The sequence below is a fragment of the Eumetopias jubatus genome, unplaced genomic scaffold (genome assembly GCF_037043125.1).
Source record: "Eumetopias jubatus isolate StellerSeaLion01/CBP00866 unplaced genomic scaffold, mEumJub1_p1.0 scaffold_7, whole genome shotgun sequence".
Classification (NCBI taxonomy): Eukaryota; Metazoa; Chordata; class Mammalia; order Carnivora; family Otariidae; genus Eumetopias; species Eumetopias jubatus.
Genome location: NW_028274813.1, coordinates 10586557 through 10601022, shown reverse-complemented (window position 1 = coordinate 10601022; position 14466 = coordinate 10586557). Strand labels below are relative to the sequence as shown.

The 14466-nt window shown below is 54.1% G+C and overlaps 1 protein-coding gene across 1 annotated transcript; it reads left to right on the top strand.

Annotated features, from left to right (window-relative positions):
* The first annotated feature begins 4569 nt into the window (after nucleotides 1-4569).
* Nucleotides 4570-13705, top strand: CCDC197 (coiled-coil domain containing 197). The gene is made up of 7 exons (XM_088025009.1): nucleotides 4570-4676; nucleotides 5975-6057; nucleotides 7396-7583; nucleotides 9055-9165; nucleotides 10011-10082; nucleotides 10378-10494; nucleotides 13418-13705. Exons 1-7 carry the CDS (start codon nucleotides 4570-4572, stop codon nucleotides 13586-13588), a joined length of 849 nt encoding a protein of 282 aa, XP_087881135.1. The 3' UTR covers nucleotides 13589-13705.
* Nucleotides 13706-14466: the final 761 nt, after the last annotated feature.

Genomic DNA, 14466 nt, shown 5'->3' with positions numbered 1-14466 from the left:
TAGGGGGTCACCACCACTGTAACCCGGAGGGAGTGAGCGGGGAGGGCCAGGAATCAAGACTAAGGCTGATTGAACACCCATGTGCCAGGCGCTTGCTGTTCTCAGAGTTACGGGGGTAGAAAAGTTTGCCCTCATCTCCTGCCCCTAAAATAAGGCCTACAAATTTCATTCACAGCCTTCTAGACTTTCTTCTATGCACGCGCACACAGACACACACGTACCGCATTTTTTTTTACAAGAATGAGATGAAGCTAAGCGTTCTATGTAGATTATGTCATTTCATTCTAGGTACTGTAATTATCTCCACTTTACATTTATTTACTTTTTTAAAAAGATTTTATTTATTTATTTTGAGAGAGAGAGAGTAAGTGCATGACACGGGGGTGGGGGAGGGACAGAGGGAGACGGAGAGAGAGAATCTCAAGCAGGTTCCGTGCTGAGTGCGGAGCCTGACATGAGGCTCGATCTCAGGACACTGAGATCACGACCTGAGCTGAAATCAAGAGGCAGATGCGCAACCGACTGAGCCGCCCAGGAGCCTGTTAGTTTCTGAGGCTCAGAGAGGTTATGTACATTTCCTAAGGTCACACAGGTGGTAGCCTTGCTTGGCTGCACAGCCTCACTCTGCATCCTGAGCATCACCTATGGTTGGCTAAGGGCTGGTCTTGTCCCTCTTGGGGACATTTGGGGCTGCAGGGCAGGCAGGGTTGGAATTCTGGGCCGAAGGCCTGATCTGGCCATCCCTTTGCTGCACTGGGAGAAGCAAGCCCTGGGGTCAAATTCCAGCCCCGGGAGTCCTTGTTAAGGCTTAAAAAATGGGGTTCTATTGCCATTTAATTGTGTCTCTGCCCTTGAAGCATACCCCCAGGCCCCAAGTTTCCCAGCTTTCTGGAACAGACAGCCTTGTCTTGGATTTACCTCCCCCACGGTCCAGGGGAGAGAGGAGATCTGGGGGGTCTGAGACCTGGCCCCTCACCAGGTGCATCCCTCTGCCTTTCTCCACCTGGCTCTTCTTTTGTGGTCTAAAGTTCCTGGCAGTCTTCCCCTAATCAGGAAAGGGTGGGGTCTACAGCCTGCTGGGTGAGGGTAGGGTTGGGGGGAGAAGAGGAAGATCCAGAGCCCAGCAGAGGCTCTGAGGCGGACTAGGGGGTGGAGTTTGGAAAGGAGCAGGGGTAGAGTTAACTAATAGGTTCTGGAATCCCTAGACATGAGGTCAAATCCCTGCGGAGCAGCTATGCACTCGGCCCCCGCTCAGAAGAGCCCATAACTGGTTTTGTGTCCCACCACTGCTGTCTTGAAATTCTTAATTTTTTAAATCAGGAGCCCATCACTTTCAGGTCACACTAGGCTCCACGAATTAGGGAGCCCATCCTGCTACCAGTTATTAGCCAGGTGCCTTGGCAAGTTCCTTTGCCCCATAGACCCTCATTGTTCTCCTCTGCAAAATGGAGCCATGCTTCCACGACCTTGGAGGAGCTTTTTGAGAAGTAAATGGGAGACTCCAGGCAAAGTGCCAGGCAGCAGTAGATCCAAAATAGCTGTCAATCCCCGGTAATCATGGCAGAATAGCTCTTTAGGGGCCGGTAGGGAGAAATATTCCCAGAGCCGCCGCAGTCTGTCTCCCAGCCTTGTGTGGGTGCACGACACTTGAGGCCAAAAATAAAATCCTTACTGGGAAGTAAATTGTCCCACCTTCCCCACACCCCCCTGCTGCCTGTGGCCCTACTGGGTCCAGTGGCCTAGGGCCCTAAACGAGAGGGAGATGCGGTCCTAGGGTTTTTGAGCCCCGGGGAGAGAGGAGGTCTGGCCAGGCTGTTCCTGCATCTGCTTAGGGCCGGGGGGAGGGACAGGCGTCTGCCCTTGACGGGTGAAGGTGCAACGCCCAGAGGCACTAATGGGGTCTTTCCGGGAGCAGCCCCCCTCACCGTACGTCCTGGCTTGTGGGATCCCCACTGGATCAGTATCCAAGTTCCAGCAACCCAACCTCCTGGACTTTCTAGATTAACAGCTCAGCTCAGCAATTTCCCAACAGCGAGGACTTGGGCAAGTTTCTCTCTGGGCCTCAGTTTCCCCACTCTGAAAGAACAGCTCTGACCTCGTGGCATGCCACATGACATTAGAAGTGTCCTGACAAATGTTCGGCTCACCTCCACTCTGAGCCCGAGGGCACACTCCAAAATGCCAGTCTGACCAGGCCATTCCTTCAGCTGGGACCCTCCAGCGGCTTGTTGTCTTCAGGATAAAGCCCAAGCTCCCTGGGCTTCCCTGAGCCTCCGTGTGCGGAGCACCTGCTCAGCCTCCATTGCCCAGCCTCCAGCCAAAGGGCCTGGGATTTGCTCTGGGAAACTTCCAGCCCCCAAAGCAGCGCCTATGATGTGACTGTCAGTCTAAGCAAAGGGGCAGGCACATGACCAGTCTCAGCCAAATGGGTGACTTCTCTAAGGACCTGGATTCTTGGGGATGGAGGGGCTGATGGCAAGGTGTAGGGGAGGGTTCATTTGGAGAAGTATCCCTCTGAGTTCCTGCTGCCTGGATCTCCAGGGCTGCCCTGAGCCCTTGGGTTCCCCAGGCCTGGGTCTTTAGCTCTTCTGATTCTGTGGCCTCCCTCCTACCTTCCACGGATGCTGTTGTTGCCCAGAGCAGCCTGTTAGTTTCTGTTGCAGGCAACTGGAGAGCCCGGCCCATACACCCTGGTCCCTGCTGATGGCTTCTCCAGGGCAGCCACACCACCCCCTCCCTGACCTTCACCTCCAAGTATCTGCCTATAGCTCCCACAGGCCACGGATGCTATTTTGTGCCTCTGAACCTTGGTCCCAGCTGTTTCTTCCGCCGGGAATACGCTTCCCACCTTACTTCCTGGCTCCTTCTGATCCTCAGGAACCACCTCAGACTTTGCCAGCTCTGCCGGGGACTTCTTCCAGCCCTCCTCCCACCCTCCCGGCATGCCCCCAGGCCAGCTCTGACTCTCTGCGCAACCCTGAACCGCAGACATCTGTGTGTACCAGCATTCCCAATGCATGAACCCAAGGCCAGAACCTTCCTGTCTCAGTTGGTGCTCATCAGATGTTTGAGAGGCTCTAGAACCATGGAGGGCAGACAGAGACAGCTCCCTTGAGACCTACTCAGGGACTCCTGGGCAGGCAGGGACTGACTCCATGGCCTGCTGATGTGTGTGTCCCGGCATAGGCCCCCCCAATCCCTGCCCCTGCCCAGGGGCTCTGACTGAACAGGGGCCTTTGTTGGGGAAGGCCTGGACAGCTAGTTGGGGTAACAGGGGTGGGCACCGGGCCCAGCTCCCCCAAATGCCACAGGCCCAGCAGCTCCAACAGCAGGTACCAGGGCCAAGCCAGAAGGCAGGGGCAGGTCCCAGGTTGCGGACCTGAAGCCTCCTTCACCTTGCCCCCTCCCCTGCCCTGGGCCAGGTGTGGTTCTGAGCCACAAGCAGAGCTGAGCTTTACTGGGTTGTTGAGCGCCCTCGCTGGGGAAGGGCTCGAGCTACAACCACCCACAATCAGGTAGAAGGAGGTAAAACGGAGAGTCCTGGGACAGGCCAGCGGGGTCTCGGGAGCCCACAAAGTGGGGGCCTTAAGAATGACCTCTACCTTGCCTATAGTTGACCAGCCTGAGAGAAAGGACAAAAAATTGAGACACCACCCCCCGGGGTCACCGATGCCTCTCCCCCTTGTCCTTGGGAACTGAACCAGGGAGGCAGGGGTAGGCCACGGAGAAGGTGGCCCTCCACTCACAGGTGGGTCCTGTAATGGACACATCATAGGACAGAGGCCAGCATTATGATGTCACAGCCCGGCGGCGGTGGCTTTGAGCTCCGGGAGCCGTGAATGAGTCAGCTGGGCCCCCTCCTCCTTCCCTATGCTCATGTCCAGTGTCTGAATGCTCAGGGCTGGGGACGCTGACCATGCAACCTCTCCCCTTCTCTCCCTGCTCCGCCCCTGTGCTGTGGCTGGCCCAGCAGATGGCCAATGAATGGCAGGTTTAGGGAGACTTTCTTCTCCTTTGGGCCATAACCGGGAACCAGACTTAGGCAAATGGTCCAGGAGCTCTTTGCCAGGCCGTGTGGAAACTACCTGTTAACTAGGCCACCTTCCCAGCCTGACCATGAGCTCATTCAAAGTGTCTGCCTCGGGCTCCATGCTCCTTTGATGAGCTCTCTACACGCTCAGAGTATGTGATGTCACTGAATGCATAAATGGGTGGTGGAGGGCTGGTGGGTAGGATAGGCCACCAAGGTGTCCCCGCCCCATGCACACTGCTTTCTGAGCCAGCCCCCAGCCCTGACCCTGGGGCTCTCTCCTGAATGCTGTGAGAAACCAGCACCTGTTGGAAGACCCCAGACATTGGCTTCAGTGAGCCTCAAGTCCAGATCCAGTCCTGCTGTGTGTCCCTGAGCTGGTCACAGGCCCCCCTCTGAGCCTCTGTTTCCTTTTCCACGAAGTGGGACCGTGACCTGGTTTCCGGAGGCTGTTGGGAAAGTCGGGAAAGTGCTGACCAGTTTTCCCGCCTGGCCCAAGTGGCCCTCGTCCTCCCGCGCAGCTGGGGTGGCGAGGAGTGATGCTGGTGGCCGTGGACGCCAGCCAGGGGGCTGGCTGGAGCGTTAGCAGCGACAAGGACAGAGACCTGCAGGTGCTGTTACAGGAACTCTGCGAGCTCCAGGCAAAGTACGAGAGGTCCCAGGCTCAACTGTGCCCCTGCCCCAGGCCCAGTGGCGTCCTCACTGGACTAGGTGGCTGGGACTGAGCAAACGTCCCTGAGGGCCAAGCAGGGAAGGGACAAGGAGGGGGGCAACCCCTGGAAGTAAACAGGAGGGGCAGCCTGTGGGGAGGGGGTGGGGGGCTTGGCTCCAGCTCCCCAAGTTCAGACCTTGGGTCCTCCCAGGCCCTCCGTGGGCTTAGTCTCCCATCCTGGAGGCAGGGCTGGGGTGGCCATCCCCTGCACCTGTCAGCTCAGCCCCTCTAAAGTCAACCTGCGAGGCTGTCCCCCCTCCCCCCGCCTCGGAGTGGAGACCTGGGTCCTCACCCTCCGGGCAGCCCGTCAGTTTCAGGCTGCCCATAAAAGCCTGAATCAGATGCAAAAGGATGTGTCTGTGAGCAACTTTGTGGAGAAAAGGTCCAACCCTTCCATCAGATTCTATTCGGGCTTCCTGACCCCACTAAGGTTTGGTGCCATGGTGCGCAGGGTCCACACGGTATTTGTGGGGAAAGATGGTTTTTCCCTGCATTTTTCAGGACCTTATGGATGAGCAGCGGGGCCTGAGAGGCAGAGAGGCCTGCCCTGGGTCCCTGAGCAGTCACTCACAGAGCCCACCACAGTCCTGCTGACCGGGGCGGGTCTCACTCTGCCTCTGCCCTTGACTGCTGACCTTGACTGGGCACAGAGCAGGCGACCGACTGGAGACTCTGCTTGCTCAGGGCTCACCTAAGAGTCAAGCATGGCTGGGCAGCAGCACGTGGTTGTCTCCCCTCCCGGGGGTGCTGGGGTCCCCAACCCCAGACTGAGTGCTCGCTATGTGCTGGGCGCCCCACGCATGATCCCAGCCAGCCTGTGAGGGAGGGGGTCTGGTTACTGTCGCTACAGATGGGCTGGCCAAGCACAGAGGTGAAGCACCTAGCCAGGTCACCAGCTGGTTGGCGGGCGGGGGCAGGGGTGTTCAGGCCAGCCTCTAAGGGAAGCTCCATAGACCCCCCACCCACCCCACACCAGAAGGACTGGACTCCCCTCTCCCTGGGGCTCCTTCCTCACGCCTGACCATGGCAGCTCTTTGAACTGTTTGTGGCTCAGTTTGCTCAGCAGGAAATGGGGTGGAGAGGCTTAAGTCAGCAGCCCGCTGATGGGGGTGGGGGTGGCGCGCACGCCCAGTGCAGGTCTGAGCCGGAGATCCATGGAGAGTGGCCTTGCAAGAGGTCATGGCCTGGGGTCCTCCAAACCACGTCTTGCTGTCACTGAAATGTCTCTGCAGGCAGAGGAAGCTGAAGAGAGAGGTCGAGAAGCACAAGCTTTTTGAAGACTATCTGATTAAGGTCCTTGAGATAATCCCTAAGGGTATGTATGCCGCTTCGTCTCCACCGCCACCTCCCAGCCTTGGGACTAGGGCGCGGTGTGAGCCCTGACCTCATCGGCAGAATGAGGACCCACAAAGGCCGATGCCACAGTGGAGAGAAAGGGCACAGGGGCCGCGCGAGCCTGCCCCGTGAGTCTGCTAGTGTGGCCGGAGGCAAGTTCTCGAGGGGCTGGTGTCTGATCTGTACAAGGGGAACAGCACCGGTTATGTAGATCGGTTGAACTGATCCTTCATGAGCCTGTAGCGCAGTGCCCGGCTTTCAGCGAACACCCAGTACATGTTAGCTATGATTGCCATTATTTTGTGTGTCTTTGGTTTTGGTTTTTTGTTTTGCGATGATCAGCCAAAATTACACAGACACCAGAAATGGGCTTTGTGTTTTGTTTTATCCTGATGAGAACCAGAGCCCGCTCTTGTCAGTGCCAGAAGCTTGTTAGGAAAGGGAAGGGGGGGTCAAACGTGAATTTTTATCATCATTATCTCAACGTCATCAATAATAAGAATAACTATTACCATTTATTAAGTTACCATTTATTAACGACTATTAACTAACTTTGTGCTAACCTCTTTAGAAAATCTTTTGTACCCCTTTCTATGAGCTTCTGAGAATTGTGTTACCCAGGCTCAGAGAGGTTAAGGAACTTGCCCAAAATGCCCAGCCAGGAAGTGGTAGGCCTGGGTCTCAGACTCTGGTCTGACTTCAGAGCCGCTGCACTAAATGCTGTGGAGCGATGAGAACCCCCCAAACTGTCCTGGATGTCAGGGAAGGCTTCACAGAAGAGGTGGCCTCTCATGGGGCTCAAATGAGGCCAGCAAAGGGGAACGGCATTGCAGGCAGAGCGAACAGCACCAACGTAGGCTGGAGCCAGAGCCCTGCATGGTGAATTTGGGGATGTTGAGTTCCAGTGGGCTGGAGCACCAGGACATGGCAGGGGTTGCTGGGAGATGGTGACTGGAAGGTTGAGCAGCACCAAAAAGCTTTGAGCACCAAGCCAAGGAGGGGTGAAGGCTCCGGGTCCTTGGGGACTCTCTGCTGCTGTCTCACTGGGCCTCCTGGCTCCAGAATCTGGGTTCTCAGCTGCTAGGGGACATTTCAAATGTTAATTGAAGAGGCTGGTGGTGGGTGAGGGGGCTGGGCACCTGCTGTCCTGGGCTAAGCCCCGCATGGGTTGGCTGGCGCCTCTCAGCTGTGGGCCTGCAGCTGGAATTGCAGAGCTGCGGCAGAAGTCCCATCCACATCGTTGGCATCACCCCTGCAGGGGCAGGTGAGGGCTGGGCTCTCTGTGCCCACCCACTCCGCCATGGCACTGTCTCCCTAGGCCACAATGAAGGGGAGAAAACAGAGGAGCCAGAGGTGGTCCTGGTGGAGACCATGGTGGAGCACTATGGGCAGCTCTTCACAATCAGCCAGGACATCCAGAAGCATCTGGAGGCCTTCTCCGAGATGAACCAGGTCTTCCACCAGAGGCTGGAGTCTCTAGAGGAGAGCCACAGGGCTCTTATCCCGGTAACAGCTATCTGCAGCCTCGTCCATTGCCCTTAGCCCATAGGACTGGGGACAGAGAGGCCTCCCTTCCCTCTGCACCTCAATGAGGGGAAGGCTCGAAGCAGCGGTGGGCTGCAGAGAGGGTCTGGGTGGGCCTGTCACTCCAGAGCCTTGTTCTGTATCCCCTTCTCTCCCTGTCTGCTGATTGACTTGGGGTTTCTCCTGAAACTTATGCTTATGCTTAAAAGGTGTTCTTGGTGGTAGAAAAGCCACGAGTTCTAGATTCAAACAGACCGGGTTCCGATTGCACTTCACTCTCTGACTAGCTGCGTGACCCTGGGCAAGGGTGACCCCTCTCTGAGCCTCAGTTTCTCTGTCAAATGGCAATGCAACCTAGCTCATAGGTTGTCACGAGACACAGAACGGTGCCAAAGTGGCGTGCCCCAAGAAGTCACCACTCTTTCCTTTTTGGTTAATCTTATAATAAATAGAACTTTTGCCAGGAGGGCCGGACATTCCAGCCAGGAGAAAGTGCCCAGGCAAAGGCATGGCAGGATGAATTTGCATGCTGCAGCTGGGGCCTGGGACCAAGAAGGGGAAGGGGACAAGGAGAGGAAGTCTGAGGATGGGTTGATTCTTGCGAAGGATCAGGGCGTGATATTTGCAGCGAGTCTCTGCCCCCTGGTGGCCGCACTGAAAACCTACATGACTTTGCACCTTTTTCCCTCTGGAGAGCCAGACTCTCTACGATTGGGCAGGACAGGGAGAGACACAGTTTACCTGCTTTATCTTATTTAAATCTCACCCCAGCACCTGGCTAAGTGCTTTAATTCCTAGGCCTGAGACAAGGGAGGTGAGTGAGGTGAGCATTCAAGTGCTGGTTGGATCCCATCTTTATTTAAAATTTTAATATTTTGTCCATCATGGATGCTTTGTATTAACTTTGATTTTTTTAAAAACATTGGATTAAGATATTATTTATCTTAATTTATCTTCATTTTAAGCCTACGCTGAGTTTTGCCACCCCATCTTAAATTTCTCACCTTAGATCCAGCTGCGCTTTTCTTCCCACTTTCCAGGGGAGGAGACTAAGACGCAGAAAAGTGAGGACACCTGTGTATGTCCCGTGTCCAAACTCACACCCATGGGGCCTCGCGGTGGGGTGCGGCCCGCACAGCCCTGTGCGGAGCACGCTAGGCCACGGGAGGCCATCCACAAGGGCACAAACTCTTGGCTCTGGTTACAGGAGGAAAAGGGGCTCTGGGGGCAATGAGCCAACATTCAACCGCAGTCAGCCTGGACATGCCCTTTCAGGCCTTTCCTGGTGCCTTGAACAGCTAGAAGACCCAGACCTTTCCCCTCCGCTCACCCCCATCATGGCACAGGCCCCCCCTCCCCATCCCCGGGGCAGTGAGCTCCTTGGGACCAGGCCCAGAGCAGATGCCCCAGCAGACTTCGCTGCACCCAGGTGATGCAGCCTCTCCCATCGCAGAGCCTCAAGATTCGGCTGTGTCAGCTGCAAAAGCGATGTCATCATGAGCAGAAGCGGTGGGGGCAGTTGGGACACCGTGTCACCTCCCAGAAGGACATGGACAGCTCTCATGTGAGTCCGATCTGTGGGATGGGGGTGGGGTGGGGGCAGGGCTGGGGGGCTGCCATCTCCTCAATAAGCATCACCTCCACACACACTCACACACACGCCCCACTTACCTCGCCCTGGTTGGTGACTGTCTGCTTCCAAAGGGCTTCCCAAAGATGGGGCAGAAACTACTTTTCAGATGGGAAAACTGAGGCCACAGAGGGGCAAGAGACAAGCTCTGCCAAGAACCACAGCTGGGATCCCCAGTCCCGTCCCAGGGCTTGGCATAGCTGGGTGCTTACCCAGTCCTTCTGTAATGCTTGTGGTTAATAACAGAACAATGGCACTTAAGTGAGTTATTATGCACTATCTGCAGTAATTCATACATCTCTGTGACCATCACAGGCAGTGCTTAGCCCCTAACCCAGGACAGGTACTTCTAAATGTTGGTGGATTCCTACCCGTATCTATTTCACAGATGAGAAAAATAGTATTCAGAAAGAATAAGTCATGGCCAAAGTCCATGACCAGGGGCCAGGATTTCTGGGCTTAAGCTCTCGAGCTGTTCCTTCCTGGCCTTTGGAATGGGGACTGGTTACCCTCTGGCCCCTGGGTCCTCACTAAAACCAGAGCCCGTGCCCTCCCAGCCGTAGGGGCTGCTGGGAAGACACCAGGACCAAGGCCTGGGGCACACTCCACCTGGACAGAGTGTGGTCAGCAAAGGCAGGGACTTCTCAGTCCCCATGCAATCCTAATTTGGAAGACATGAGGCTAGGGATCTACATGTTGCTGACCTCCAGCCAAGGGGTTTAGAGAGGGAGTGTATTGGCCACTGTTTATAGAGCCCCTTCTGGATCTTTCTCTTCAAGATGGGAAGCAAGGCTGCCACTGCTGGCCACAGCCCTGAAGACCTGAAGTCTGGGATTCCAGCGCTGCCCAGAGTGAGGAGCTCCAGGTTCCTCCGTGACCCTTCCCAGGCCCTGCCCCAGGTGTGGGCCACAGGTGTCTCCAGCTAGGAGGACCCTCTGGGAAGTTAGTTCAGTGTCCCTCATGGCAGGGGAGGATGCTCAGGCCCTGGGGTGGGAGGGACTCAAGCAAGGCCCTCTGGGATTGGAGCACAGAGCAGGATGAGAAGGTGGCTTCGCTGGCCTGAGTGAGCTGGGGACAGGGGGCAGGGTGATGCTGGGAGAGGACCAGAACCTCTTCCTCCTCCTCTCGCTCCTCTTCCTCTTGCAGAACGAGCTGCTCGACTACCTGCAAAAGGCCATCAACCACATGGTCCAGCAGTGCTCCCCCTCTGCGCACAGCACGCCCAAGAGGATGGGCCTCTTCTCTAAACTCGACCTGATTCAGGTGAGGCGTCCCTGCCACCCCAGGCTGGTCTCCAGCCTCAGCCTCTCCTGAGCCTCAGCTCATGGTGCATTCACATTTTAGCCCCCATGAGCCTGCCCCTCCATGGCTACACGGACTCCTGGGGCAGTAGGTCTTGGGTCTCTATTAGTCACTCAACAAACTTGTAATGAGCTCCCATTTGGGGCAGGATCAGAGGCTGGTATAAAGAAACTCCTGCCCTACCTGGTCTTTGTGGCCCCACCCTGGTACATCACACGCGCACACACACACACACACGTGCGCGCGTGCACACGCACGGTGTACACACTCACATGGACATTCATGTGCTTAATATACACCTAACAATACACGTGAAACATACACAGAAGCACCTGCAAACACACGGAGATGCACACGAGTGTGGTCACGCATTTACACTCACATGTGCACTCTGAGAGGACACATTTCAGTGACTAAGGGAGCCTCGTCGGTTGAAACTTCAGACTCTCGGTTAAGTCCCCTGAGCTTCCCCTTCTCACTGCCCCCCAGGACCAGCCCCCCACCTGCCATATGCTGATGCCACAGTACAGAGAACGTGTTGTCAGACTGGCTTCTACTGACCACAGAGCACGTCTTTTTTTCTTTTCAATAATACCTTTACTAGGCTATAATTCACATGCCATAACATTTCCCTTCTTAAAGCATACACTTCGTGTTTTCAGTTCAGTCAGAACTGGGCAACCATCACTACTATCCAGAACATTTCTTCACCCCAAAAAGATACATTTTGCATCTGGTTTCTCTCACTTAGCATAATGTTTTCAAGGTCGATCCGCGTCATAGTATGAATCACTACTTCATTCCTTTTTAGGGCTGAATAATGTTCCACTGTGTGAACCAGTGGACCAGTTGATGAACATCTGGGTTGTTTCGGGTTTTTTGGCTGTTGTGAATAATGCTGCCACGAACATGCACGTACGGGTTCTAGCACGGACATAAATGTTCCTTTATCTTGGCTAGATACCACGGAGAGGAATTGCTGAATCATATGGTAACTATATATTTAACATTCTGAGGAACTGCCAAACTGTTTTCCAGAGTGGCTGCATGATTTCACAATCCCATGATCAAGGTGTGAGGGTTCCAATTTCTTCACATCCTGTCCACACTTGGTATTGTCTTTCATAATTCAGCCATCCCAGGGGGTGTGAAGTCATATCTCACTGTGGTTTCGCTCTGCGTTTCCCTGGTGACTATTGACGTTGAGCATCTTTCATGTGCTTATTGGCTATTTGTATCTCTTCTTTGAAGAAATGTCTATTCAGATCCTTTGTCCACTTTTAAATTGGATTATTTGGGGTTTTTTTAATTGTTGCATTCTAAGATATATTCTAGATAGAAGTCCCTTATCAGATATATGTGTTTGCAAATATTTTCTCCCCTTCTGTGGGTTGTTTTTTCATTTGATTGTGTCCTTTGAAGAACAAGAGCTTTTAATTTTGATGAAATCCAGTTGAGCTATTTTTTTCCTTTGGTTACTTGTCTTTAGGCATCACATCACATTGCAAAAACTATAATCCCAAGTCATGAAGATTTACACCTAAGTTTTCTAATAAGAAACTTATAGTTTTGCTCTAATATTTAGGTTTACGATCCATTTTTAGTTAACTTGTGTATATAGTATGGGATAGGGGTCCGATTTCTTCCTTTTGCATAAAGATATTCAGTTGTCCTCATACCATCTTTTGGAAAAAACCCATCCTTTCCCCCTTGAATTGTCTCCTCTCCCCTGTCAAAAACCCATTGCCTACAAATGTGAAGGTGAATTTCTGGACCCCAATTCTATTGCATTGGTCTAGATGTCGATCCTATGCCAATACCACACTGTCTCGGTTACTGGAGCTTTGTAGTAAATTTTGAAATGGGGAGTTGGGAGTCCTCCAACCCCGTTCTTTTTTGAGGTGGTTTGACTCTTCTCAAGGGGCATGTCTGCGTCATGAGCTGAATGAAGCTCAGTGGCCTTGTGGGTTTCAGGCATGGTATGACCCGAGGCTCCCTGGATTGGCCAGGACTAATCCTTTCCACGCTCTGCTGTCAGCCATCCTCAGTACTGGCTTCCTTCTAGGTCACAACTTGCTCTCACTTGAGGCAGGCTCAGTGGCGACGTTCAAACACAGGATGCTCAGTTCCTCGGGAACACCAAAAGGGCGAGTCCCTGCCCCAGGGTTGCCGTGGCAACAGCCCATAGTCAGCAAGCCTGCCTCTCTATTGAGAAGGACTTCTCACAAGCTCTCAGACAGCATCAGGGCTGCTCCGCGGCAAGGCTCCAGGGACACCATTCATGCTGTTGGCATCCCCTGGGGCACAACTCATGTTATTCATATTCACATTGTGATATGAATGATGTTGTTTTCAATAAGGGCACATTTGTCTAAATAGTCACAGTGCATTAATTTCATCTTCCTCCCAAGAAAAAGGAAGAAATTTCACGGTGATGTCAAGGGGTGCCAGGGGTCTCCTGCAACAATCACTCAACCAAGACTTATTGAGTCACCCACATGTGCTAAGCATTGTGCTAGGTAAAGAGCTGAGGTAGAAGGTCCTTGAGAAGTGAATGCCTCTTAGAGAGGGAGGCTGGGGGCAGTCAGGGTGGGCTTCCTGGAGGAAGCAGCAAAAAGAGGCAAGCAACCACATTCAGCAAGCCACACCAGGACTTGGACTCTGTCATCCAGCTTTGCCACCCCTGGGCTGTGCAGCTCCAGGCAAGTCACTTAACCTCTCTGAGCTGCAGTTTGCACATTGGCCAAGTGTCATTGATACCACCTCCTTTGCAGGGCACTTGTGAGAGTTAATGGAAGTGTAGGTAACCTCTGCTGGTGCTTTGGTCCTTGGGAAGGGATGTCAAAGCACCAGGCAGGTGAGAGAGATTTCTTTTTCCTCCCAGGAATTTATGTTGGACAAAATGGAGACAGTGAGATATATCTCACTGCTCATGGAACCTAGAGTATGCTGGTCAGGGGATAGTCTCACGCACCCCAGAAGATACGCCAGATCCTTCAGGAAACGCCCAAGGGATCAAGATTCGGTCCCCAGAACTCCCCTTCCAGGCACCTAGACTTCAGAGTGCCCCAGCTCGAACTGAGCCAGCCAGCGGCCATGTAGACTCTGCCAGCATCATGACCATCTTCCTTCCTGTCCAGCCTCCTTTTCTCACCACAGTGCCCCCGAAGTGAGCAGGAGCTAGCCTGGGGGTGGGGGGCGCTCTTCTCTGTCCTGGGGGATCAGCAGGAGTGGCGGCTGGAACTGGGGAAGGCGGGGGGTTCCCGGGTTGCAAGCAGCGGTCAGGTGGGAGGTCCCAGCTTGGAGGCTGCAGGCTCACAGCCAGGGGTGGGTTTGTCTAAGAAGAGCTCTGGTTAGATTGCCTAGGTTTTAGGAACATCCGAACCACAAGAACTCTCATACAGAGCCACCCAGAGCTATAGGATGCATGGGAGCTCGCCTCACCCACAGCCGACTGGGGAGCATGGCAGACTGGGGAGCACGGCAGACTGGGGCTACTGAACTTGTCTATCGGGGGCATCTCATCACTGGTTCTCGGAAGCTGAATACCGAGTCAGTGCCTGCTGCCTTCCCGAGGGTCCCAGAGCTGCCTGGAATGAATGCTGCTCTCAGAGAGACCTTGGCCAGGCAAAGCCCCTCTCTAGGCTGGTTTTCTATCTGCAAGACTGGGCAAGAGGGTGTCTAAGGGAGTCCCCTCCGAGTCTGACCTTCTTAGGCCAGGGTCGGGAGAGCTTGGTCTACCTGGAAGACACTGGTTTGGTTTTATTGTGTTGCGGTGTAAAATCCTCCTAGCAACCCTTCAGCCCTGGAAAGAATTCACCTCTGGAGGTCTGCATCGGTTTATCGGTTTGGGTAAGAGTTGCCAGCTAAGAACAATTGACAAGCTGCGAACAGCGGTCAGCAGTTAACTCTCAAAAGAGAGTTTCAGAAAAG

Bases quoted from the DNA above. Each gene is read 5' to 3' on its own strand.
- CCDC197 (XM_088025009.1), top strand. From the start codon at position 4,570: ATGCTGGTGGCCGTGGACGCCAGCCAGGGGGCTGGCTGGAGCGTTAGC. The intron at 6,058-7,395 runs GTATGTATGCCG...CTGTCTCCCTAG, and splicing joins CCTTGAGATAATCCCTAAGG to GCCACAATGAAGGGGAGAAA. The intron at 9,166-10,010 runs GTGAGTCCGATC...TTTCTCTTCAAG, and splicing joins AGGACATGGACAGCTCTCAT to ATGGGAAGCAAGGCTGCCAC.